This window comes from Apaloderma vittatum, unplaced genomic scaffold (assembly GCF_000703405.1).
Source record: "Apaloderma vittatum isolate BGI_N311 unplaced genomic scaffold, ASM70340v1 scaffold7358, whole genome shotgun sequence".
In the NCBI taxonomy this organism is placed as follows: Eukaryota; Metazoa; Chordata; class Aves; order Trogoniformes; family Trogonidae; genus Apaloderma; species Apaloderma vittatum.
In genome coordinates this window covers 15,548-42,081 of record NW_009728978.1, presented here as the reverse complement: position 1 = coordinate 42,081, position 26,534 = coordinate 15,548, and the positions used below count along the sequence as shown (strand labels likewise).

The 26,534-nt window shown below is 44.4% G+C and overlaps 1 protein-coding gene across 1 annotated transcript; it reads right to left on the bottom strand.

Moving 5' to 3' along the window:
* Positions 1–6,623: 6,623 nt before the first annotated feature.
* On the bottom strand, positions 6,624–18,001 carry WFDC1 (WAP four-disulfide core domain 1). Its single transcript, XM_009874267.1, has 7 exons — positions 17,784–18,001; positions 11,335–11,530; positions 10,683–10,766; positions 9,041–9,181; positions 8,573–8,614; positions 7,697–7,771; positions 6,624–6,828 (listed from the first exon to the last, which is right to left on the bottom strand). Exons 1-6 carry the CDS (start codon positions 17,928–17,930, stop codon positions 7,713–7,715), a joined length of 669 nt encoding a protein of 222 aa, XP_009872569.1. The 5' UTR covers positions 17,931–18,001; the 3' UTR covers positions 6,624–6,828; positions 7,697–7,712.
* Positions 18,002–26,534: the final 8,533 nt, after the last annotated feature.

The window sequence follows — 26,534 nt, the reverse complement described above, 5'->3', positions numbered from 1 at the left end:
CCACATCTCGGGCGGGCTGATAGGGAGGTTGTTTTGCCGAGGCCGCTGCGTGCAGAGGCAAGCCAGGTTACACACACTGCCGAGCCTGTTTGTAAACTCCCAGGTTGGGGAAATCCTCCTTGAGAAACGCGCTGGTCAGCATAATGTAGGTATTTATAAGTATTTACATCAGGGATAGGGCAGAAATGTGTGATGTGTGAATTCGTGACACTCATTTATTAAAAAGACACGGTCTCTCATTCGCTTTCACGGTGGATCTCAACATACAGCTGAAGTCAACCAGTTACATCCTTCCTGAGGATTTATAGCTGCCTATCAGGAAGCATTGTGCTCTGGTTTGTACCAGGACACCTACATCCTCCCTCAGGCATCCCAGTTGCAGCATTCACTCAGGCTTAAATTGTCTCTAGGGTGTAAACTATGAGATTAAGATCCTCCTTTGACGGTAAAAGCTGCATTGAGGGAATAAACATCATTCCCAGTCAGAGAAAAATATGTGCAATTTTCTGTGGGAGAACAGTTTTCTCCTAGGACATTCAGGTGCCAACTTCATGGCTTTGGAGCAGCGGAGCTGGGGACATCTGGACCATGACAGGGCCAAGACCCCAGACTCTCACCGGTGTGACAGCCCACGGTATATAAAACCTGTCCAACTTCCAGCAAATTGGTGTTTCCCCACAGAGCATTACAGTGTTGCCCCCTTGCATCTCCCAGGTCCCACCAGCTCTATCAAAGGCTGGAACCCTGCGGGACACCCCACCAGCACGATGTGGGTAGCAGCCACAGATAATACACTCCTGCTGAAGCAGTGGGGAGGGAGGGCTCATTTCCAGACCGAGGAGAAAACAAAGCAATTGGGAAACACCCTGCAAACAGCTGGGTTCTCGTAAAATGGGGCTTCCTAATTCCCTCGGCTCCTGATTGAGAAATGCTTTCTTAATGACCCAAACTGGATGCGTCAAGCAGATGAAGGAAGTTCCCGCAGCAGCCCTCCTTCCCATGGGAAAACACCCAGGGATAATGCTGGGCACTGGTTTTCAGGCAGCGCACATCCAGGCCCTGCCCAGGGTTTAGGTATGGTTGTCAGGGCTCAGAGGCAGCCCAGGCCCCCGGAGGTATATAGAGACTCAGGTCCTACGGAAATGTATGGGAATTGGGTGGTGAAACGTCTCGGAGCTGACACATACTTTCAAATCAGTCCCCTCCTTCGGGAGCTTTTGTAAGGCCCTGGAGCACGGCCAGCGTGCTCTGCCCCGGTCCTGATGTGGCAAAGCAGGCACCGCCTGGCAAGGAAACACATTCTTCTGCTCATCTGAGGGTGTCTGTAGTAGTCACAGCCTTGGGGTCATACCAAGTCACTCCTCACATCTCTTGATAGAAAAGTGGTGAAAAACATCTTCCCCCTTTCTAGGCAGGTCAGAAAAAAATTGTTCCTTGTTCTTGTTCTTGCTTTTCTCATCCTAAAACCTCACCCATCACCCAGGGAGCTGCCACCTCTGAACACCAGGCGTCCTCCCGGGGCTCTGCTGTGAGCAACGTGGATGCGGACTTGCCCAGTCTCAGGCGCGGCTCTCGTTAGCCAAGGTGGCTAATTGAGCAACAGGCTCTCACTGAGGGTTTCCTTATTTAACTTCTTCCTCTTGGCAAAAAAGCTGCTGCTTGTGCAAACCCATGCAGCTTAGTGCTGTGGACACTATCCAGAGGAGAACGTAATCCAGAATCTATGCAATGCAGACGTGAGCCAAGACAGCATATCTTGGCATGGAGGCACTCCCTCCCAGCATCGGTTAGGGAGGGAGAATGATACAGCGAAGGGTACAACAAAAATACCGAGACAAACAGGATGGAGAAAAGGAAAAATACAAGTTGATGAGCATAGTAATGCACCATAACAACTGCTGTCTTGTGGGCTATTATCCAGCAGCTCAGGAGAAACAGTATTGTCAGGACTCAGGACCGTGACCCTGTCTGTCATCTTCATGCTCATTCAGTCTTGTAATGTGAAATTACATTTTAGCACCAATGAAATGGAATAAATGCAGAAAGAAAACGTAGTTGTTGCTGACTATTTGCCATGCATTCTGCAAAATTGCTGAACGGACTAAAGTTTCATCTTCTTGCTCCCTTTTAGGAAATCCAATGGAAAATTCATGTAGTTTGCTATCTCACGGCTCATAAAATACTGGCAATTAACTGAATGAAGACTATAATGTAAAGAAAACAACACTAATACAAGTTGTATTTCTTCATTCTGGTATAAAACATAATTTTCACAGTATAAAAATGTAACACCCAGCCCAATTACAGTACTTTTACAGTACTTCCTACTTAATTGGATAATAAAGCTCAGAGTCAGACTCTAGTTCTAAGCAGGTTATTTGTAAAACTTATTTTTTTAAAAAATAGAAATTATCTGTTACGAAGGTGCCTAGAGCAAAGCAGTTGTAATCCGAGATTAAGTGAACCCCAAAGGTTGCTGCTGTGAGGGCAGGGTGCTGCCTTCACAGCTCCTTCCCCTGCTTCCCTCGCCACAACCAGGGCTTGTCACACTTTTGTTCCTCTTGTGCCACCTTGAGGAAAAAAGTCTATGGTGCATGGGTAGAATTTTCTGAGTTTGCTGCTACCCAAAAATCCAAATACTCTGCTTGCAGGTTGGTTTTTCTCAGACCTCCATGCAAAACATCTGCTGCTCCTGGTTATAAAAGCAAAGAACAAAGTTTTGGGTCATGGTTCCTTTCCATCTTGTCAGTGCTACTGCTGAAGGTCAGGTTAAATCCTTAGTTCTGATGCTAGGGGTGTCACCAGGAAGGAAGGGGAAATTTAACTAAATCTCTTGGTTTCTGTCTGCACAGCCTCCACTGCTTAAACTGGGAGATTCACCTGGTGGGGTGGCTCAGGCTGGGTGAAATAAGCCTCACCATCCACATCTCTTCGTGAAGATCTATTACAACATTTGTCCTTCTGTGGATTCCAGCTGTTGGATTCATGGATGCACCAACAACAATTCAGTGTCATCTGCAGATGATGCCTTAGGTCACATCTTTTTCCACAAAAACCGTTAGCCAGCTGCATTGACAGAAACTGTATTTGTTTGTATTAACATGGAAACAAGTCGAAATCAAACCACAATTTTGTGGTGTTCAACAAATATATCCTTCTTTTAAAAGCCAAGGTACCCAGTCCCTCTCACATTTCACAGCAGGAGGCATGAGTTTTGTACATGCATCCTGTAACCTCCCCATCCAAACGGACCACTGCCACAAAAAAATTAAAGTGATCCCAAGGATAACTTCACCGCCAGACTGAAGAGCTCCCCTGACACCTTGTGCTGATAGGCATCTTCTCAAAACCCATAGAAAACCTTCCCAAAGAGACAAAACCCACTGCTATCTAAATTAGGCAGTTTTTCTCTCTCTGTGACTCCTCTGTTAGAGTTTCAGGGCAGAAGGGAAGCAGTGCAGAAGGACTCCTGCCCGCTCCTAATGAGCAGGTAGAGCAAGACCCGTGTAGGTGGAGCTGGTGGGATGGTGAGGTCTTCCTTGCTCCTGGGAATGCAGGGCTCAGCAGCCCAATCTCACAGCGCCAGGCTCCTCTTGCAGCTCCAGGATCCTGCATGTGGTCACCAACCTCTGACTCGGTTTACTTTTCCACCCTTTGAGCCAGCCTTGGCCTCCTGCAAAGCTCTGAGCAGCTGCGTGTGCAGCAGAAATCACCTGAGCTGGCAGCTGAAACCCATCCGGCAGAGAATAACAGCTCTGAGTCAACAAGAAAAATGCCAGGTCAAATAAAAAGTTCACCTTCTCCTTGAGTTGCCATCACTATCCTCTTCACAGTACGGTCCAACAGCTCTTCTTTGGGCAATAGAAATGAAGGCACCAAGAACTGAGTGAGCATCTGACCCACAAAAGTGGCCCCTCTGAAAGGAGGCACTGGTAATAGATGTGCTTTGGGGGTCTGTCACCTCGCTTCCAGGGGCCAAAAATCACTTTTGCCTCCCTGTGCCCATGTTTTCTGAGCTCTCCCAACAGCTAATATTTAAAAGATGTGTCCTTTTTCTTTTTTTCAGAATTCCAAGCCAAGCATACATCAAGAACACACACCTGAAACCAGACAGGATTGAAAAATATATTGGTCACTTTTTATTGAGCACCGAAGGGGCAGAACCTGTAACATGTCTAAGCACCGGAGGCACTAACCGGGAAGAGGCTGCTGTGGCTTCTCAGCTGCCGCCAGGCAGAGCGGCTCCCCCGGCAGCGCTCGAGGACGTGGAAGGCCATGAACGTTGCTAGCACACAGTGATACACATCAAGGTTATTATAGCACCAAACATGCTTTAAAGTGTATGTGGAAACATTAGAAACAACCTACACGAGTGACTTCCTACTGTGCTTCACAGGATTGTTGTCAAGGCATTTGTCTTTCCAGAGAAGACAAGTTGAGGACAACTCATTGGGTCCGTGTTTTCGTTTTGGCGTGTGACAGATGTCAGCGCTGAGAACACGGCATTGAGACAAGTCTCTTCTGTGGCTTTTGTTGCTGAGCTTGACAATTAATAACTTGAAAAGAACTAACTTGAAAAAAACCCCAAGCATTATAGCACCATGAGGAAGGGTGATGGGTTTGATAACACCCAGTAAACAGAAATTCACTTATAAATTATTAATTTGTCAATTTTCTTTTTCAAAACTTTTTTTGTGCAAGTAGAAAATATCTTTACCATCCCATCCAAAACAGAGGACAGCTATGTGCTTTCACAGCTACAAAAAAGCAGCTGCTGAAATTAATTTGTCCACTCAAATTCAGCATATTTTTGGATGCTTTGTAAGATTAGGTTGAGATCTGAAGTTTTAATTTTGCACATTTGTTAATGCTCAACATGAGTTTTTCAACTAGATCCTCACAGTTTTTTAGGCACTGAATTTATTATTTCAAAATAGAACAATTTGGTATTTGCTCTTTGGGGCTTAGCAGTAACCACTGAAGAGCTTTGCTCATTGGATCCGAATTTGATTTTTCTGCAAAAAGTAACGCTGAAAAAATCAATCCATTTCACTGAGCAGCACCTAGGAGCAAGGCTGCAGTAAGACTTTCATTACGGGTTGCGTTGCTTTAAGTTGTCAAGTAACGTCAGTGGCAAAGCGGCAAGTTTCTGGCCTAAACTGAGACTGGAATTATAAAATATGGATGCACTCCCTCCTCTCAGAAGGAGTTAAGGTATCATTTTATGAAGTTGTATATGCTAAAATCCTAGAAATAGATCTGCCCAAATATGGTGTCACATTTAATACCTAGAGCTGGGAACAAAAGCACGAAGAAGTGAACAGAATTCAACAAACGAAGATATTTAGTTAAATGTGGAGCCCTTCACCCCTTCCTTTGCATCGAGGAGCGTGCCTGTTTATGACGGGAGCCAGAAGCGCCGTTTGGCGTGTTTCATCTCCAGCTGCAAATGTCATATGCGAAGTATCAAGTGTTTTATAGGCGTCTCAGCTTTGGCTTAAACTATGTGGTGAGTGGAAAAAACATCCCTTAGTTTGTGGGTGGAAGCAGGCACTTGTACTTGTGAATTGGGTATTTATATACGCCGCTACTACTCTGCATATTAAAATGCTAATTTTATGCATGCAGATGGGGATAAGTACTAAACAAGGGACCAAACACGGCTTCTTTTGCCTAGCAGTTCGGGCAGATTTGTCAAAATGAAAGGCAACTGTCCCTTTAGGACTGCCACAGAAAAGGAAAACATTCACAGAAAATGTGTTTTCCATTTCATAACTCTAAAAGCTAAAAGAAGCTGCAAGGCCCAAATACAAATAACTTGACCTAAAGGATTTATGGAAGTCACAATAAAGGTACAGGACTTCTAAAGAGCAGTTGCCCATCTGCCAGACAGTCCTTTTAATCACACAAATTTATCCTACTTTTGCTTTTCTAATATGTGCAACAAATAATCCAGACTTCAGCCTTCTTAATGAGGTTTTGCAGGTATAAAACCGCAGATGCACATTTTGTGAGTATTAACTGTTCTGGCTGGAACCAACAACTTAAAAAGACTGGCACGCAAGTGTGTCTGCTTAGATACTGTAGAAAGAAATCTATTCCTTCATCAGCTTTTGATGTGCAGCTCACCAGACTGAGAAGCTAAAGGAAAGTAACTTTAAAAAGTTAAGTTTATAAAACCTGTTTTGCTCCTCGATCAGAGTTCCTCAAATTCTTAAGGTTTTAGGCTTGTAGGCTGTGTGTCAAATCTGGTGAACCCCAGGGATAAATAGGAAAATAAGGAACTTGCAGGTTTCTTCGAACTTTAAGCTTATGAAAAGGCTTATTTAGAGTAACTGTTTGAGATGGGCAGGCACTGGATTTGATCCAGGGAGCCCCTTTAGTCTTACAATCTTGGCTATTTTAATGCAACTTTGGTATGATATTTAGAAACAGTTCTGATGTCACTTTATAATTCTGAGTTATGTTCGTGGTCGGGAAATCTGAACTGGTCACGCAACATGCACACAAAGGGCAGGCTCTGTTCCAGCAGCCTGATAATGGTGCTGTGGCTTAAAGGGATCTGCCTGGAGGTATTTGCGTTTCATTGGTAGAAGGACAGCTCATAAAGTGGTTTCTTACAGGGGATCACATCTCTCCCCCTCCTGAAAGGCTTAAAATGTAGACTTATCCTGTTCCTTTGACTAGTGAAGTCTTTTTTATCACGGATGGGCAGGGATCAGGGTAATGCTGGAGACGTGCTTGCGGAGATTTGGGACCAGAATTCTTCCAAAATAGAAAACTGTTGAGTAAAGCATTCCTTGACAGCTGCTTAACAGAGTGGTCCAGCTGGGTGGAAATCAAACAGAAAAAAAAAGGAATTAAAATATTTATCCTTCCCGGGATGTTTGCACAGAACTTGTCCTTATGTAGCTGCGCAATCTTAACAGTCAGCCTGACGTAAGTACATAAAAGACACAGTGGACTGCTTTGTTTTCATAACTGCCAGTTAAGCTCCAGTCAGTCTTAAAGTGAAGCTGAAAGTGTTGAGAAAACCATCTTGGGACAGAACCTTTCATATAATAAATATTTTCATTCTTGCCTAACTCAAAGCCTGAAAAAATGATTGGAGCTTTTTCAGTCGGCTTTGCTGAGGCCAGATACATGCACGTTTGCTCACATGAGTGGGTCACACCTATAAAGTTACCCCACAAAATCTTCCACGTGCCTACGTAATTGCAAGACTGACCCTTATTGCAATCGGTCCAGAATAGGAGACTTTTTTTTTTTTAATTTGTCTTGCAGGAGCAGAAGAAAAAGACCCTAAATAGAAAATAGAAAGTTTAAAGTCTTAAGGCACGCAAAGCTTTACAGCACTTATTTTTCATTCCTAAAATCACTCCATCCTCTAAAGACCCACAAGGTAAAGAAAGGTTCTTCCAAGAAATCAGGTGCATCGTGTGAGATTAAAAGAAGAAGTGGGAGAGGCAGAGTCAGAGTTGGGAAAGACATTAACTTTCATGGCATCATCTTCTTGTCAGCACACGTGCTTCGTGGAGCCTGAGGTGTGCATCCTCACTTAATTTTAAGGTGCCATCTTTATACTGGTGTTTTAAGGAGAGGTAATTTCACCCTCAAACAAACACTTCTTTAAATAATTGCATACTAAGCACCTACTATTCTCACTCAGCTTTCCCTTTAGTCACAGGACACTTACCCAGGCACACCTCTGATTAGCCTAAATGCTTCTGCTGGTTTTTCACATAGCCGACCACATTGTTGGAATTGCTCCCTGTACAATAAATATCACCAATGTTAGATTTTAAGTTAGTCTGTCGCAAACGTTTTCTCAAGATTTATTGTTTTTTAGAATCTCTGGGAGAGCTGCGAGATTTTTTTTGGAAAGGAAATCCTTTCATAGTTCTATCAGCTAAACTGGCCAAATTTGGTTGTTCGTAAATCCTATCACCTCAAAGATGTTGTCTAGTTATATCTGAATATCACTCCCAGTCTGATCTGACTGTCCCCATCTAGATCCAGAGTCAGCAGAAACCAGGAGCTTTGAAGCCATGAAAAAAGAGATCCTCTGGAAGATTCTCTCGCTTTCTTTGAGACACTTATTTATGGCTTGTGCAAGGGACCTGACATGTCTTGTGGCTGCTGGTAGCAAGGGACTGATTCATTGGGCTCCAGTCATCTCTTGCCACATACCACAAAAAAAGCCCTTGGCAAAAGACCGTACCTTGACAGAATTTTGTGTTCACCTGCAAGTCTTGGGCCATGAGCAAAGCTCCAGAAATATACTTAATAACAAAAGGTTATTGGATTGGGTGTTTCTCACCCCTTGGGTGGGAACCTCTGGCAGAAGGCTGCACCATTTAACACTTTGTGTTACACCTGGAGATACCGATTCTCCAGAGTTCACAGCCAGGGCATCTTACTGTAAGGTCTTTTGACCAAGGCAGAGAGTTGAGGCCAAAGAATCCGGTTTTGCTATGTACAAACCTTCCCTTTATAAGCAGCAGATTTCCTTGTAAGCAACACAGTAACTATAAAGCTTAACAAGACCAAACACTTCATGCCAGAAGCTTACCAAAATACTCCTTGTAATACTTGTGCCTCAGGTTGCGTCCATCTGAAAAAGAAGGTACATAATGAGAAGGTATGCAGTCAGCCTTCATTCTTTGTGTCAAACTCTGGCCTTCTGTGTACAGCACAGAGAAATTATAGATATGGAAATAATAACCTCACAAACAGGAAAAGAAAAGATTTCTGTAGCTTAAGTAGTGCGAGCTGCTTTAAACCTCTTAAAAATGGTTTAGATTACTGAGCTATCTGGACACAACTCACTGTCCCTGAGAGTGGTCAACTGCTGGCCACTAGCAGTTATGTCCTTTTCAGTAGCTATGTCAAGGAATCCCAGACTTTCTCAAATGAAAGAAAATTTGGGTAAAATGTCAAACCACCTACTAGTGTTTTACATAATTCAAAATCCAGCTAGGTTCTTCTAGCTGGAAGGGTGGAATCTCCCTTTCTGGGAAGAGATTCCCAGTCAACTGACCTGGATTCCCACGGAGCTTGATGCACTGGCCCCTGTTAGGGATCCCTTCAGCCGTGTTCCCTGGGTTGATGATGTGGCATTCGTAGCCTGTGGGGCAATGCAGAGGCTCATCCCCATCCTCAGTGGTACTACAAGCCTCAGCTGCAAAAGAAGCCTGCAGGTCACAAACCATGCCTTTAACACCCACAGGTAACCAAAACATGACAACACAGACACTTTCTTCTCCTCCCAGACAGATCTCACACTGTTTCCCATGCAAGGGTCTACAAGGGCTGGTGAAGACAGACTGTTCATCATGCTCATGCTGATGGGCTATTCCCTCCGAGCAGCCGTAGGTCTGTTCCAGCCAGCGTTTTGGACTGGGTGAGGACTGAGGAAAATGTGACCAGGAAGCTGGGAGTTCGCTGCTTTGTTCTTTGCTCCACGCCCACTAACCTACTGATGAATTTCAACCTCAGATGTGACTCACTATGGAGTAAGGCAGCACCACCCCTTGTTACAAACGGAGGCTTTAACAGCTCTGACCCTGGATATTCTGCAAGTGCAGAGCAGAACAAGAAAGTAAAGCAGGACTCACAGGCCGTGTTTTTGTCTATTAAATGTATCGACTATGCAGGGACACTCCACCCTTTCATTTGCCAGGATTTTAATTTCAAGGACCTCTGCTGTAATTCTGATGCCATGATGGATGGTTCTTATTTCACTAATTACCCCCTGAAGCTGAGATGAAGGTGTTAGGATAAGAACAAATAATATAAGCATGACAAGGATGGATGAAGAAGAGACTATTTTATCTTATTTCTAGTAGTGCAACTCCGGTGAGCTGCAGGCAAAATTTTTTGTGGAAGAACTAGGAGTTTCCATAATACATGAGAGTCAAGGTTCAGAGAATCTCACACCACCTGTGTGAAACCAAAGAGGGTAATTTATGGGCACTACCTGTGTCTCACTAAAGCTGATCAAAAGCTGGAATAGCCTTTCCATGAAGAAATGAAGGACTTCAGGCATACATACATCTGGGATAGTTTGATAGGAGAAAACTTCCCTTCCTACCTCTCTGCTCCCTACCGGTTTCAGCTGGAGGTTTTGAAAAAAATTAATGCTATGGAATTAACCTGAGAAGCTCCATCTCATTAGCAGTCCCCAAGCTGAGATGCTCCCAGCTCCATGTCAGCTTGACATAACTCTGCAGCAGTTTGCCAGGGCTCTTGTTCAAAGTAACCTTCAGATCCAAGAGCCACAGCCCCAGCCCAAGGCATCTGTGTGATGAGGCCACTCTGGAATAAAAGATTTCCAATCCAATTCCACCCACAGTCTATCAGGAAGCTGGCAGAAAAATATGTGTATGCTGACAAAAAGCCTTTTAATAAAAAAAATAATCTGTTTCTTCTTATTTCAACAATGGATAGACATGCAGTTCCTTAGAATATTCCTAGTGCTCTGCCCAATAAGCCATACCCATAAAAAGCAACTGATTTACTGCACCAGAAACTGGACCCCAGCACCATACAGCATTATTCCTACAGAAACTCCAGGCAAATACCAGCAGCCCCAGCATCCCAACATCCCTGGCAAGCCCTGTATATTTGATGCCTTTATATAATTATTGATATCGCAAAGAAGTCAGTGAAATGTCCTGTACCTTGTAAGACTTCCTCTGGGCCATCCAAAAGCCACCCATTTCCTCCCAGCCAGCGGGGTTTGGGCTGAACCAGCCAGTCTAAAACTGTAAAAGGCAGAAACAAGAAACCACAAAGTCAAGGTGGAGTAGCCACAGGGCACACAGTTGAGTCAAAGATTTCCTCTTAACAGCCAGTGACAAAGCTGCCAGGCTCCTGCAGGATGGAGTTTTCAGCAAGATACTTCCATGCTCTTGGTGTTGCAGTGGCAAGAGAGCCATGGATGTTATCCAGGCAGGTGAAGAACCTGGTATCACAAAGGCCAAAGCCGCCGTTGTTTCCCATCCTCCATTCCCATGGCACGGACGAGATGAGACGGCTGCCTCACTTCTGTGAGCACTGACTCAGACTGGGATTACTTCTTTTCCCGAATGTACAACCCCAGGAAAAGAACTGGTGTCAAGTGATTTCTACCATTTGTGCTGGTGGAAATTTTGCAATGCCACCTGGCCTTAGGGAATTTTTTGATTCAGCAATCATCCTAGAAACAGTTCCTGTGGAACTGAGGATCTATCCTCAGCCTTGCCTCCCTCCCAACACCCAGGGCATGTGGGTGTGACCACCATCATTTCTGCGTGCTTCTCTCTACCACTTTGATCGCTGGGTCCACTCTACCTGGCGGTGGCTGCACAGACTCCAGGCAGGCATAGATGCACCCGTTGTAGCAGCAGCGCTTGTGCCTCTCGCACTCCGAGTCGGAGCGGCAGCTGGGCACCTCACAGGCTCGGTCAGGCAAAGTCTGAGGCGGGGGGGGACAGCGGTCGTTCTTCTGGTAGTGGGAACTGTGAGAATGAAGAGGGTACTCATAATCCTTGCAAAGAAAAGAAAAGGAAACAAAGGTTTGGCATAATGCGAATACCAAACAGCCCGTCAGTTGAAACAGCAGAGGGATTCTCAAAGTGATTTTCATGTATTAATTAGAGAAGACAATCAACCGTTCAGCTCCCCCAGCCCTGTCTTCAGCACACTGAAGAGAGAGCTCTATGATCACCTTAGCACACTGCTTTGGAAACACCAAGCCACCAAATTATTGTGTGGAACTCGTTTTATAATTAAGGCTATTGTAATGACAATGAGGAGGTAAAAAAGCAACCTTTAAAGTCTTTTGTACCTCCCTGGGAAACAGAAAGAAAGACTCCAGGCAACCTCCCAATGATCACGCCAAAGCACTTTGATAGTACAGCAGCAGAAACGATGACACTGGGCTGTTTTGAGGTTATGTCCCCAAATGGGATTGGGAATTAATGTCTCCAGTAGTACCTCAGTAGGCTCCTTCTACCTTCATTACCTTTTTCTGGACCAGAACCTATAGAGGTCTTTCAAGCTTATCCACTGTGGGATCCTGAGTTGTTAAATTAGAGACCATTGCTGAAACATGAGATGATCTGGTGAGATCTGTGTGGGTAATATCAGCTCAATACCTCCCAAAAATGCGGCTCTGTTTGACTATAGCAGGAAGGAGCCCAGCTGCTCACTATACACCAAAAGGACAAGGGAGATTTAAAGTGGATTAACAAGCACAGGATTTTACCAGAAACATTTGTAGGAGGCAACATTCAGGTATTATTCATGCTGGCAGCTTTTTAGCAAGAAGCCAACTCCCTCCAAAGGAGAGGTGAACCACCCAAGCCCACTCCTTTCTCACCTATGGCTAAACTCCTCACCCTGTGCTTGAGCTCAGCTCTCCAGAGCAGCAGAAAATCCTCAGAGAGGGCAAATCAGTTCTTGGCTTTATTAACAAACATTAATAAGCCCTAGCCAAATCGAAAGATGGATTCTGGATTTACACTTTTAAAAGAGATCAGCATCTAGCCAGAGGTATGAAGTGAGCATTGCCATGTCCTCACTAGCAAGCTGTTGAGTTTGAGAGTCCTGTATACACTTGGCCCCATCACTGTTGTGATACGGAATCAGTGACAAACAACTGGAGCTGTTGTTCCATGAAATAGCATGGTGCAACTGTCCCCAGGGGGGTCTCTAGGAAGTTTCACCATCGGGCTATGGAGAAATTCGAGGTAAGACAAATATCCCTCTTCATCCACATGCTGCTACATCTTCATTGTCGAAACGTCCTGACAGCTGCCATGGAGCAATCAATTATCCGTAACGGTGAATACAATAACCTCTTTACTCCCTTGGGATAATCAGTAATTAGAGAATGAAGGTAATCCCAAGGGACACCAAAAGAAACACCGATGCGCGTTGTTTGCATTACTGATGTGAGGAGTTTTACATGGTGCAGAATCGTGTTGGTAAGGTGGTGGTTTTTACAGGAACGCTGAGCTCTGTTCTCTGAGCCATAGCCAGGGGGAAACGGAGAGCAGCAAAGCTTCTCCGCTGCCTGTTACACACCGAGCGTCAGCCAGTGTAGAATTATAGCGAAAAGTCAGGATGATTCAGAGTTTTAATTTCTGTTACAGTGTGTACATTAAAGAAAATCCATATCCTGGTTCTATTTATAACTGGTTAAATAATGTGTGTGTGTGTGTTTGCATGTGAGAGAGAATTCCTAATATTCGCACAAATGACAGACTCCTGTCCTATTGCCAATATAATAAATGATTTTCCTTTGCTTTTTTGCCTACTTGTTTCCATTCGGTGAACAAGAAACTGCCCCCAAATCCTTCTGTGAAGTTGTTTTCCCATGAATTGATGGGCTGTTTGAACCACAAAATAGTTTTTTTTAAAAAAAGTATTTCTAATGTGGATGGTGTTTTTAGTGTTAAAGTGTAAAACAAGGTGTAAGTTATCACACCATTCCATTGCTCAAAAGCTGAAAACACCTCATTTTTGAAATAATGTGCTTTTGAATTGAAGATATTGCAAATTCAACTTTTTTTGCTTGTGGATTTTAAATAGAGAAAATGCTGGGACCAAGTACAGTTTTGGGATGTAAGAGAATATTTAATGTAAATCTCTGCAGTTCCAAACATTTAACAGGTCTTCTTGTTGGAGGGAGCATTCGTCCTGGAAGGTCACAGTTTATTATTCTGTTATTTTAAATGTCAGCTGCAGATTGAAATGTGACCAAAATAATACTAACAAATAATGGATACAGAAAAAAAAAATCACAAAAAACCCACCACCAACCCCCTCCCAAACAATTACTGGATTTGCTTCACAGATGATTCAGAAACCATGAAGCCAAAATTACAATGAACAGCTGGCTCGATGAGTGAGATTTCCATCTGAGAACAATAGAACATCTTTAGCCCAATAACTTTGTACCTCATGACCTCCCTGCTCATTTTCTCTGTTCACCTATTGCTCTGAACCCCTTCCCTTCAAAAGTGTATGGTCAAAAAAAATCTTTTTTGTGCATTTGATCTAATAAAAACCACTGGTTTAGGTGTGCCTAAACCATCCCGGTGGGGAGCAGGATTCCCTCGTTCCCTACATAGCCTGGTCAAGGATGCCTCCAGGTATGTGTTACAAGGTCTTCTTAAAAGCTCTCCCAGGATTCACAGTTTGGCTCTGAGTGTAGCTCCCACTTATTATTTTTACAGATTGTGACAATGGGCAAAACTTCTTCCTTCAAGAATATTTTTCAACGCAGGAGGCAAATTGCTGTTTCTCATGGAGACTTACTAAATTCATGGAGGCTTATTAAATCATTTTAATGATAATATCTGTCTTGGAGATAGCCAGAAACAAAGCAAGGGGAAAAGTTCAGCGTTCGGCTGAAGAAGCCTGGTCAGTGAAGAAGACACGGAAAAACCTGAATGCAATCTCTCCCACCCTCAATCCATATTTTCAATAATAACCACAGGATGCTATCTCTCTCCAAAAAATACCAGATCTGTTCTATTATTTGCACCTGAAACTGGACCCTGGGCTTGTGTCAAAGAACAATTCTCTGCTAATTCATATTCTGCACAGCCACCACCAGGATTACCTGTGAGGTTTATTTCCAGGCTCCACTCACCAGTTCTGCCCCTGACAGTTATTTCCAAACACTGGTCATAAACCACCTTTTCTTTGAAACAATACAGTCAGGAGGAATTTAGAGCTCCCTGATATTTCACTCAAAGATCTGGAAAAACACAGATCAGAATTGCAAATATCAGATGGAGGGAGGGTTAAACAATCTGAAGGACAAGACTGAACCAACAGGAACAATATCCTCCTGCTCTTGACTCTGGATGAGCAGTTTTGGTTCTTGCGTGTGTTTGCTACTGGAAGATTGTTGCAAAATTAGCATGGGCTTAAAGAAGATGCATGGAAGCAGTTAGAGTTCTGGAAGGTGGGGAATACAGAGGAAAACTTGCATGTGTGCACGCAAGTGTCAAAAGGAAGGCTGAGGGCTGCTCTGCTCACATGTTACTCTGAGGCATATGCAGGACAGAAATCTGGGAGGTGTGCTAGTCTGGTAGACGAAGAGGGCATCTCGGTGTGGATTTATGACAGCTAGCTGGAAGGTAAGTGAATTTTTGGAAGAACATGACAGCAGCTGAGAGGAATTCTCTTCTGGAAATCTTTAAAAGACAGATGGATTTTCTTCTAAAACATTTGATGCAGTTCACACTGGAATAAAAGCAAGACTGCTCCAGGTTTTCCCAAAAGACATGTGGGTGTGGGTGTCTTGATAACGAATTGAAGGCCACTCCCAGGTAGCTCCCTCCCTCTCCCCTTTGGGAACAGTCCACAGACTGTGCAGAACACCAGCTGCAAATCACTAAACTTGACAGGTGTCCCTCTGGCTGTAAAATACATGGATTTGCTAAAAGCTGGATGTTCAGATGCTACTGTGACTGCCAGTTTTATATTCTCACTGCATTCCTTCTCCTCCTTCTCTCTTCTCTGTTCCCACTTGATCCTTCCTTGCCAACCAACACCCTTCCTCAGACACTAATGAAAAACTCCTGGCCAGCTCCTCATTGCAACACCTGCTTGTCATTCTGCAGCCAGCAGGTTGGTGGATGTCTTCCTCCTACTGCAGACTCAGATTTTTTGTATTCAGACACCACAACCCTCAGACAACTCCCTACCCTTCTCCCCCTCCTGTCTCTACAGACCTTGCCCGTGTCCTTCTGGGGGTCCCACAGGGATGTCTAGGGCAGATCTCCTGCATGTTGCTGTAAGCACCTCCATCTGTTATCTCTCTGTCCAAGTGACTCACAAATCAGCTGTTCCACCCACAGGCTCCGATTTCTGAACTGTAGGGAACATAGAGCATTTGGTAGAAAAGAAAGCATGTCTCTGAGAAACAACAGGGGCTGCCAAAACAGACTCTTGGTGGGTAAGAGGATGGAGAGTGTTTGCCTCCCTCCTTACAAGGCTTTGAGGACAAAAAGAAAAGCATTTTCTGTTTTCCCTAGATAAGATGTTTCTGTCAATACGAGCAATTCTAGCTGAGCTTGCCAGATCAGTAGCACCTGGATTCACGGCTGCCAGAGAAAGCAGTCTTTTGAAGAACTGCAGACTGAAAGAAGAGGATATATCCTCAGGGGAGCAGGCTCTGTGCCTCTACAGATCACGTTATCTGAAGATCAACATGTAAATTCCTGTTCTACTCCTGCCCTATCTCTCTGGGTCATTTACTTCATAGCTCCAACTGAATTTGAGCTTTGCACTGAAATATGACAGAAGAACATACTAATAAATACACTTTTCAGTGAGTGATTTTGCAGGATACACAGATCTTTATGTCACCATTTTGCTATTGAAGTACAAACCAGATGATACCCTGTCCAAAGGGAGGCTACAATGAGGAAAATTTCCTGTCAGAGAATACCGGGGTGCCTTTCAAATATTAGCACAATGCTTTCTGCAAATTTTCAAGGAGACAAGAGCACTGTGTTTCAGATCATTCAGCATGGCTGAAAAACGTGTGTCACACTTCTGAGTCAGCTATTGCAGAAACCAAATGTAGCTGCCCCCAAACATCACTCTAGATGTCATGGGCAAAAAGCATCCTTTTTAAATTAAAAGCTTTCATATGTGGCTGCAGAAAACAGCTGGAGGAATCCCCATGTGACACCAAGGATCTGTTTATGCACATTCAAGAGCTGGAATCAAACCTGAACATGAGAAAACAGACTGGCTGAGGCTCCTACCTATGTGATTCAGGGGCAGAAGCCTTGGGCCAATGCTGGCTTTTGAGGGGATTTTAACAGAGTAAGTAAAAATGTCAAACTATTATTTTTAACCTTCCTAAACAGCAGGTCCTGAAAGTTAAGTTATCAAATTATTTTCCATTTTTTTTTTTTTTTTCCTTTCAGTTCCCTCCATGGCCATTTCTAACAGTCTCTTGGCACAGACACACCGGAACAAGACCCAGTGCCATTGTCATCTCTGTCCCCTGTAACTTTGTGCTGCTTCAGTTTCTACTCCAGCATCACTGCTCTAAGTCCCATCACCAATTTGTTGGCTGTGCTCAGCACCCCACACAAGTCTGCCAAAAGCAGGCAGGGAGAGAGGCAGTGGCTGCCAGAGGGTGGGCAGCAGTGGGGAGCTCTACTCCCAGCGTGCACACCAGGTGAGCTACGGCCACGGGGATGGATTTCTCTGATCAGCTCCCTAAGGTGATGGGCAAGTCCCCCTGACACTGCAGATCTGGAGGTCTCTGTGACTGACAACGCCCTAGGCAATGCCACCATCCCTCTAGTGCACATTATCACTATGACTTGTGGACACTTACCTAAAGTCACCCCAAAAGGCAGTGGAGGAACTGGGCAGTGAACTCTCCTTCCTGCTCTACGCAATAAATCACATTATTACCTTTTCCCAAAAGCCATCCCCAGACACGTAGGCTTTGCATTCGCCATCTCCCATTCTCCCTATCTCTCCTGGCTGCCTTATGAATTTTCCAGGAGAAGCCGGGACGGCTGCTGTGTCAATGTCTGCTCCTTGCACTGAGCGTGCTTTAGGAGTTTCCTATCGCAGCAGCTAGGTGGCAAAAGTTGAGTACAGCCTGGGAAACTTAATGCAACCCTTTTAAAAAGAGACAGCTGGTGGATTCAAGTACTTCTTATTTTAAAATACTACACACACATGAAGAAGTCTCCCCTTTCCCAGTGAGCACACCCAGCTCCCCCAGAATCACTCCACCACAGTTTACTCACATCATATCTCTCTGTCATTTTCAGATGTAGAGCACGCTTCCAGAGACTCCTTGCACAGCCCGAATCTGGCAGCAAAACGAAGACACATAAGGCTGCAGTGAAGATCTTTTTACAGAAATGCATCTCTGACAGCACCCTGGAATCCATTTTCCCAAGGAGAGATCAAATAAGCAGTCCAGCTTTCAGGATCCAGACGGTTCTCAGTCTTGGCAAGGAGGGAGGGAGCCGGGGAGGGAGGGAGAGCAAGGGCTGATCGCTGGTGAGAGCTGCTTTTTGCTGTGCAGCTTCTGGGAAGGGAGAGGGGAAAGAAAAAAAAAAAAGAAGGAAAAAAAAAAAAAGAAAAAAGGAAAGGAGCCCAGAAGCAGAATCCAGGAGCTGCTGTTGAACTTCTTTATTCAAAGTTAGATCAGGTTCAGCTCACATGTTCACACAAAGCACATGCTCTCCTTGAATGATAGATGGGAAGATTATTTGGAAAGATTATTTTTAGACCTTTGTTCCTAACATCTGGCATCCTCAGAGAGCCCCATTCAAAGCTAAAGCGTGGGATCAGATGACAGCTGCCGCAGGGGGAAATGAAGGTCTTGGAGGGGTGGGCTCGGCAGCTTCTAGCAAACAGCTCACCCAAACTTTCGGAGCTACTCGCTTCTCCCCTTGTGTGCTTCCCACTGTGCCCTGAGCTGTGGTTTGGGATTGTGTTTTGACAAAGTGATAACTTTACAGGAAGAGTGCTTGAAGGAAATGATTTAAAGACATGATAAACATGTAAGGACTTTAATTAAACCACGTTGACGTTAGCTTTCTGCAAATGATTTTGAAGAAGGGGAAGACGTGACCGTTGGGGAAACACAAATCCATACTCATGGGTGGGGAGCAGGGAAGGAAGGTGGTTCAGAAATGACATGACCAAATGGAAAGCAAGGAAGGGGACGTGAGTCAGCCTGTGCCTTACAATGGGAGAGACGGAGAGGCTGTGTCCGGGGTATTAGACACCTACTCGGACATTCAGGCACCCTGAAGGACAAGAATGGATTTATGAAATCAGGCTGAAAGCATCCTGGAGTCCTGCCTGGGATGGGGACAGAGGCAGAGGCAGGTGCCAGAGGAAAAGTATGTGAAGAGGGTAACTGTCACGTACAGATATCTATGGATGTAGAGGTATGCAGGCATATACTTCCACAGCCTTCAGTACTGTTGTTCAGGGCTTCCTAATCCAAATGTGGGGGCTGTTTATTTTACACCCCTCCATGAATTTCTCCTCCTGTAGCTTGTGCAGCCTCTCCCTAGAATGAAGGAAGAAATGGAATTGCAAAGCCAATCAAGATGCAAGCACTGAGCCCCACTTGCCTTCAGCTTACCCTGACTACAGCCCTGCTCTATATCTGGGCACAGCAAAGTGGAAGCTTGTTGGATGCACTGAATTATGGCATTTATTTTATATGTGCCATAAAATGGGTCTGCACACTCACGCATCTTCAATACCATACGACTTCAAAATATGGCTTTATTTTTTATCGCTCAGAGAACTTTGTCTTGACACAACGGGATGCCTCCAACTCCTTTTAAAAACAAATCTCCCCAGTTTGCTGCAATATTAATATCTGCACTTTGATAAACCACCTTTTGGGCACAACCAGGAGCTCCCACGAATGTCCTGCCCCCAGGGTTGTAAGGTAACAAATCACATGGCTCGTGGCGCAGAGTAAACAAGATTTTTTCTTAGAGTATTCATATTTAATTTATGTCTTCATGCTGATATTTCACTTGTCTCTGCTCTTACTGAAACCCAAACCAGCGTGAAACAGCAACTGTTCACGATAAATCTCCCTAATTTAATTTCATTTTTGTTGTTTCATATAGTTGTAATCTGGACTTGGAGCAACTAATTCTCAAGATTAATAGCTCCTTCAGATACCATTTACTGGCCTTTCTTTTGGCAGATATACAGCTTTGACATTTGCCTGGGAGAAACTAGGGTCTGTGTATGACAGTGCACGGACTGTACACCAAAAAAGTGAGAAATCTCCTGCAGGATCAAACTTCAACAGCTGGTCATGGTCTTCACATGAAAATGAATGGTGATATTATAATTCTTAGGCCTCCTGCACACAACTCTTATCACCTTAGCTTCCCAAAACACCACATGCTCTACTATCAGATGGGGAAACTGAGGCACAGGGTGGGTGATTTGCTAAAGTTAGAGCTTCTTCCATCTGTACGAGTAAATTGCTAGAATTATACCAGCTCATCCTAGGCCAGGGCTTCGTGCTTCAATGCTCTACACTCACACTCATGCCACCCATTCCACTACTCACATGCTTCCAGCTCCAGTTTGTCTTGGAAATCAGGAAAAGGATTTTATATTTTTAATAGGATCAAAAAAACTTTTTTAGCTAACAACACTGGAAAAAATATATTTCTTACCTTTTCTGGATGTTCTTCTTACTAGTCTCTGGCAGGGCTGTGTCATCATAGGACAACTGCAGGACAGCTTTAGCCCACTTCATACCCACATTGCTCTCCTATTTGGAGCCCAGTGCACACCTAAACCAAAAAATACTTTAGTTCATTCAGTCAAGGAGGAATCCTTGCTTCCACTACAGAGCAGTTCACTTTTGAATGGCCCATCTGAAAAAAGGAAAAAAAAGGAAAAAAAAAAAAGAAAGAGAAGCAGGTTTGACTTTCTGAAGAATTTCTTGTTTAAGAAAGCAGTTCTCAGCAGGTTAATGGCTTCAACTATAGTATAAAGCATTCCTAGCAGCTTGTGAAGTAATTATAGGAATCAGGCACAAATCCTCAGCAAACACAGCCACCGGCAATAATTAGAAATTTTAAATTTACTGCTAAGCAGATTTTTGAGTTGCACTACTTCAAATGCTAGGTATCTGATGACATCTGATATTTCTAAAACTATTATTAAAAAAAAGGGGAAAATTAACTGTAATTTTGTCTTAAACTAGTTCTTATCTACACACCAACAGCTGGGCCACAGTCATTTACTCGAAGTGGGGCCACTCCCTCTGGTGATGGTTACATCCGTATAAAGTTGCTGTATGTATCCTATGCGAAGTGCAATAAGGGATGCTGGTGTAAGACATCCTTCTATTATTGCAATGTCTTGGCTAGATTTGGCTCCTGCTTGTCTGAAATCTTGGGCATTCAGCAGGCAGGCAGTTAGACTAACAGCTGGAGGAAAGCAACAAGCAGAGGAACTGTATTTAACTGTATCCACGCTGAGCAATTAGCCCAGGGAAATCGTTACAGTGAGAAGCCACCCACCTAACCAGCACCTCTGGCCAGGTGCAACACCTGTGTGAACCAAGCAATAAGCAAATTTTCTACTAGTGAAAGTTTACAGTGTGCTCAGTTTAATATATTTTTAATTTCTTTTTTTTTCTTCCTATATGCTTGTCCAGAAAATACACAGAAAATCACTAAGTCAAGATTTCTCAGCTTCAAGATTTGTGGTGCAGTTCCTCACACAAAATCACTGTTGCCTTCAAGGGTGTTAAATGAGATTGCTTCATACATCATCTCTAAGCAGAGTTATCTTCTTTGCATGAATCTGTGCAAATTTCCATTCCGCAAATGGTTTCAATACGGCATAGTAACATAAATTGCTGTCAGACAATATTGGGACAACATGACCAAGACTTGGGCATCTCCCTAGGACCTGTGAAACCTTCAGCGTCATTTGTTACAGTGAGGAAGATGTATCTGAATAAAAGGACGGGCATTTTATCAAGCTATGAGAATAAAATCTCTTTTGGAACCAGGATTCATGCTGCCTGATTAGAACGAATTAAATAATGTTTTTTAAAATTGTTCTCAGGGGGTTCTGAGTGAAAGTCACAGGGTGTTCATGTAGCCAAGGAAAAATGTCTTTCTCCAGCCAAAAACAAGTGAGGTAGGTCAGCCTAAGCCAAGACTTCCCATTTCCCAGAGGAAAGCTCTGACTTTTAAGGAAAGATTATGTCAAAGACAGAGTTTCCTCAGAGCACAGAACTCCAGCAACACGAGGTGACTCATTTTAGCTCGATGCTATCACAGTACCTTCATGCCAGGCGTTGCTGCAATTCCTCACCCATGGCGCTTACAGACCTGCTGTTTCCTTGTCGGCTCTGTAGACGTTCTGCTGCCAACAGCACAGGGCAATGGTTTTCTAGGGGTTAAGCAGGTTAGCGACTGTTGATATTATCTGATCTGGTGGGAAGGCACTGTTAGGGCTGTTCTGCCTCCCCATCTCCTGCACACTCAGCTGCCTGTGGCCAGCCCAGCTGGGTCCTGCCTGACTGGGCACTCTGACTTCCACTCAGTTCTAGGAAATAAGCAAAAAAATCAAGTAAATCCAGAGTGTTGTTGAGAATATGGTCACAGAAAAAACACAGCCCTGATTCAGCTTCCCTCAGCTAAACCTGCCATGTGAAATTCAGGAAACCTCTAGGAAGTGCTGGGCTCCCCAGCAATGATAGATGACATCGTTTCCATCTGTGTGGTCATCCCTTCCGCCTGTGCTTTGTGTAAGATATCCTAGAGCTGCAATATTATACTTGTCACTTGTTTTTCCTTCTTGCCTAAGAGCCCAGCCAGTCACTGGAATTGCTCACTGCATGGACTAACAGGAAAAGAAGTCCCTTACATGTGCCCACTTGAGGGGTGACACTGAATGCAGATGACACATCCCCCTCACCCAGGGCATTATTTTATGGCCAGCTCTGCTGGAAGACACCAAACCTGGTGTTTCAGCGTGGATTTATTCATTCTCTAAGCAAGAAAAACTGGCTATTGTGCCTGTGCCAGATGTTTGCTACCAGTGAACTCCACTGGGAATTTATAGGATGAAATAAAAGATCAAAAGCAATTCCAAACACAGACAGGTGATTCTCTTTAAGCATATGCCTCAAGCCGTCACAAAGCCTGGCAGAGGTCAACATTAAGCAGCCCCCAACCATTTGGAAAGGCCTATAAAGAAGAATACAAAGTGTCTCTACTTTTAACGAGCCTTATTGCATATGAGATATAAATGAAGCAGACGAATATTGTTAGAGAAGCGCTCTCATGTGCGCTGCATCCCACTAACAAAATTAGCAGGAAGTCTTCAAACATATGATCAAAACATCACACTAATTAAGAGATGGAAAGGGACTTGTTCTGGGGGGAGAGCTCGCCTTTGGGTGCAGCTTGTGGCCGTGCCTCTGCTGCGATGCCGTGTGCCCCGGGGAGACCACTGTGAATCCCAAACAATTCCTCTGGGTGGGAATGCCAGAGCTGCGGTTCTTGCCCATATGGTCCCTTGTGCCAGTTCCCTCTGGGGCATCGTTGTCCCAAAGTCTTTTGTTTCTGAAGAGGCCTCTATGAGCAGTTACTGTCCCTGCAGGGAGGCAAAAGAGGAGGCTGGAGGGGCTGGGAGGGGAGTGGGGACCCTTTTGCTCTCAGGCCAGTGGGGGTTGCTGCACGTTTTGGATTGGTGAGGGTCATACCGTGAAGCTCTCACACTCTGATTGCCAAGAGAAGTGAAGTCATGGACTGGAAAGCTCAGAGAAATCTTACTGGAGGATGGGTTTCACCCTTAAATGAAAGACATGAGGACTTAGTCTGTCTGTGGATTTGCAGGGATTTTATGGCAAATCCACAGCCCTTTGCCATGCTCTGCACAGCAGCCAGACCAAACTCCCTGGGGTTAGCAAGGCTGCTCACAGGGACCCTTGGTCCTAAAAAAGCCGAGCTGTGCTCTGGGGGCTCCAAAGAAGCATGGAGCACATAGTATCTTGCCTGGACCACGGCAAGGCACGAGTCAGGGTCAGGATCCATGCAGTAATGTCAGCATGGAAGCTAATAAAACCATCTAAAAGGCATGTGCCACTAGCAAATTCACAGTTTTACACGTGATGTGCAATCAGCAAATTCATGGTTTTACAGGTAACATTGAAACAGCGGTTATTTAGTGGCTGAATCCCCACACTGACCCACAAAGACTTGACCAGGGCCAAGGAGTTTGGTTTTGGGGCTGCACTTCTCTGAGTTTGAAATCTGCTTGCCTGTAGCCCCAGGGACAGATGGTTTCCCATAACAAGTGTCCTGCTTACATCCAGAAATAGTAACTTAATAGATAAAGTGCTTGTCAGTGGCACCTGCAAACACCAAACAGGGCGGATGAAGGGCCAGATAAATATCAGCATTGTGCTTGCATACGACTTCCTTTATGAAACCCTTAACCCCTGCAACCCCCATGCTATTAGAAGTGAACTCCCTTGCTCTTCGCTGTCACTGCTCTGAGGCAATGAGTATTTTGACAAGGACACTAAGTGATTTCCCAGGTCCAATGACAAGGCAGGTCCAACGTCTTAAGAGCTCTGAAAAAAACTGTGGCTCATTATGTCGGCTCTGAGGATGTCAGTGCTCTCCAGAATGTGGAGATGCGCACCTTGAGTTGAGCTTCTACCACAGCACAACCTCAGGAGGCTGCAGGGACATGCCAGGGCAGAGAGCACTGTTGCAGCTCATCAGCCATTCAGGGTTATCAAGACTTGAAGTTGGTAATGTTGCTTCAGAATTTCTTAGAAGAGATCCATGGATTTCAGAGTCCCAAAGTCACGTTTGCTGTACCATCCTATTGCTGCTAAGGAGCTTGCTATGAGAAGGTCTTTTATCTGAGGGGCAGGGTTAAACAAGCTATAGGAAATCCCACTTGCCTTTGACCTCTTGATAAGAGTCTCACCTAAAGCTGGTTGAAGACAGTAGTATTTGGAGCTGTTGCAGACTGGGTTTATCTGGGAGTGTTCCCTTTTATGCCCTTCAGCAGAGCGTCTGGAAGGCAGTACATAGGTTTCCATCATCTACCTGGTCTGAATGGGACATGCAAGCTCTCTCCTATCCAACAGCTCTGTTGCATGAGCTGGATCTCATTCACCACTGACTGCTGGTGCCCAGATGCAGCTCAGGCTCTGGCTTCCATTCTTGCACTCTTCCTAAGCATTGTTTTGAAGCCTCTTTTGGCTTGGCCATTAAATATAAATAGATGTAATTTCAAAATCAGAAATCAAGAGATGCAAAAGCTTCCTGTAAGGAAGCTCCAAAACTGCTTGCCGACATCCATGTGCCCTTGAACACCTGGGGTTGAGCCCTCTCCAAAAGCCCCTTGGGCAGACAGCTTTTACAAGCTTTAGTATGGCAGGAAAACAGAAGCTACCTCAGGCAGTGTCCTTTTTCGATGTCTGTGCCCCCACACCTTATATCTTGGCCAGTTTTATTCCTCAGCCAAGTAAGAGTTTTTCAGCAGTCAGACATAGCTTAATTCTTTGAAGGTGCTGGAAGCATAACAGAAGGGGTTTCCTCCCCTTGTGTCTCCGTGTGAGGTCCTGAACAGCAAGGCTTAATATTCCAGCTGAATTCCTTCTGAATCGTTCAGCAAGCTGGGAGACACACATGGGGAGTTTCTACCTTTTATCTCAGCACAAAACTTTCCATCTGAATTGAGTCTCTTTAATGGGAAAATTATTGTCCTCCAGCGAGCCACTCATTTTAAGGGTGACAGTAACTTGCACTGTGCCACAGATGTTGCCTATTAGAATGTTTCCCATTCCTGACATAAAGGGGAAACATGGAGGTACTTTGGACGTGCTGCGCCTCAGCCGCCGTCAATCGATGCTTCGCATCCGCTGCCATGTTCAGTTTGCTTCCACGTTCCTGCTCTTGTGCAGCTGCTGTAAAACCATTTGGGCAAGGCAGCAAAAGGAGAAGGATGTTTACATCATGGGAGAGCAACAGCATGAGAAACGGTGACATCTCTATCAGAAAGTCCATGTTTTGAATGTGGCACGAAGACTTCAGCAACGGGCGTCCCTGCTTCTGCAGCAAAACAATCTGGATGCTGTTAGCTAAGCACAAAGCAAAATATCTCTAAACAGCCTATTAGGACCAGGCAGAGATTAAAAGCAGTGCTAAAAACCAGACTGTATTACAGACCTGGGTTCTGTCATTACTCAGTGCTGAATGTGGCTATAGAAGATGGTCACATCTCCAACTCCCATGAGTGTACACTCCCAGCTCTGCATGACACAGCTGCTTCTGCCATTCACCATGTGAATTTTTCATGCTGGAAAATATTTATTTCACTTTTGGCTCAATGTGCTAGTTAAATATTATCTAACTATACAAGTTATATACAGATAAATTTTATATATATGTCTATATAATTACATATGTTCATATATGCATAAACTTTAACCTCTGGCATATTTCTTATTTTTTCATGGCCCCCTAGCCTGTCACCTCAAAAAGTAATGGAGTAACATCATCAAATCTCTCTGCTTGGTACATTACAGCTCTTCCTAACATAAGCTACTTACTACCTGCAGAGTGGGTACAGGGCTTGCACAGTTGGAGTTTACAGTTAAGTTTTGCCCCACTTGGCAACTTTTTTGCTACTTCAGGGTTCATTTTTCTGAGATTTCCAGTGCCCAGCAATTCTGGAGATGTTCTAACGCAAATCGTTCCTACAGAGCAAGTCGTTATATATTTCAGCCTGAAACATGGCAACCTAGTCCTCTGTGAACAGGTATCTTATTAGTAGGAGCAGGAGAACATTCTCAAAGTATCGTAGAGACCACCGAACACTAGTCCCATCGGCCAGTTAGGTTTCAGTGGACATTTTGCTATTTTTCCAGTGGAATCATAAATGTTTTGCTGGTCTATGCTGAATGGTCTGACACAGGTGTTGAGGTGAGGGGCCTGCCCTCTGCATCAAGCTGT

Excerpts from the sequence above, each read along its gene's own strand:
- WFDC1 (XM_009874267.1), bottom strand. The coding sequence starts at position 17,930 with ATGGATTCCAGGGTGCTGTCAGAGATGCATTTCTGTAAAAAGATCTTC. Across the intron at positions 10,767-11,334 it reads GTCTGTGCAGCCACCGCCAG|TTTTAGACTGGCTGGTTCAG; the intron begins GTAGAGTGGACC and ends TGCCTTTTACAG. Across the intron at positions 8,615-9,040 it reads CAAGCTCCGTGGGAATCCAG|ATGGACGCAACCTGAGGCAC; the intron begins GTCAGTTGACTG and ends CTTCTTTTTCAG.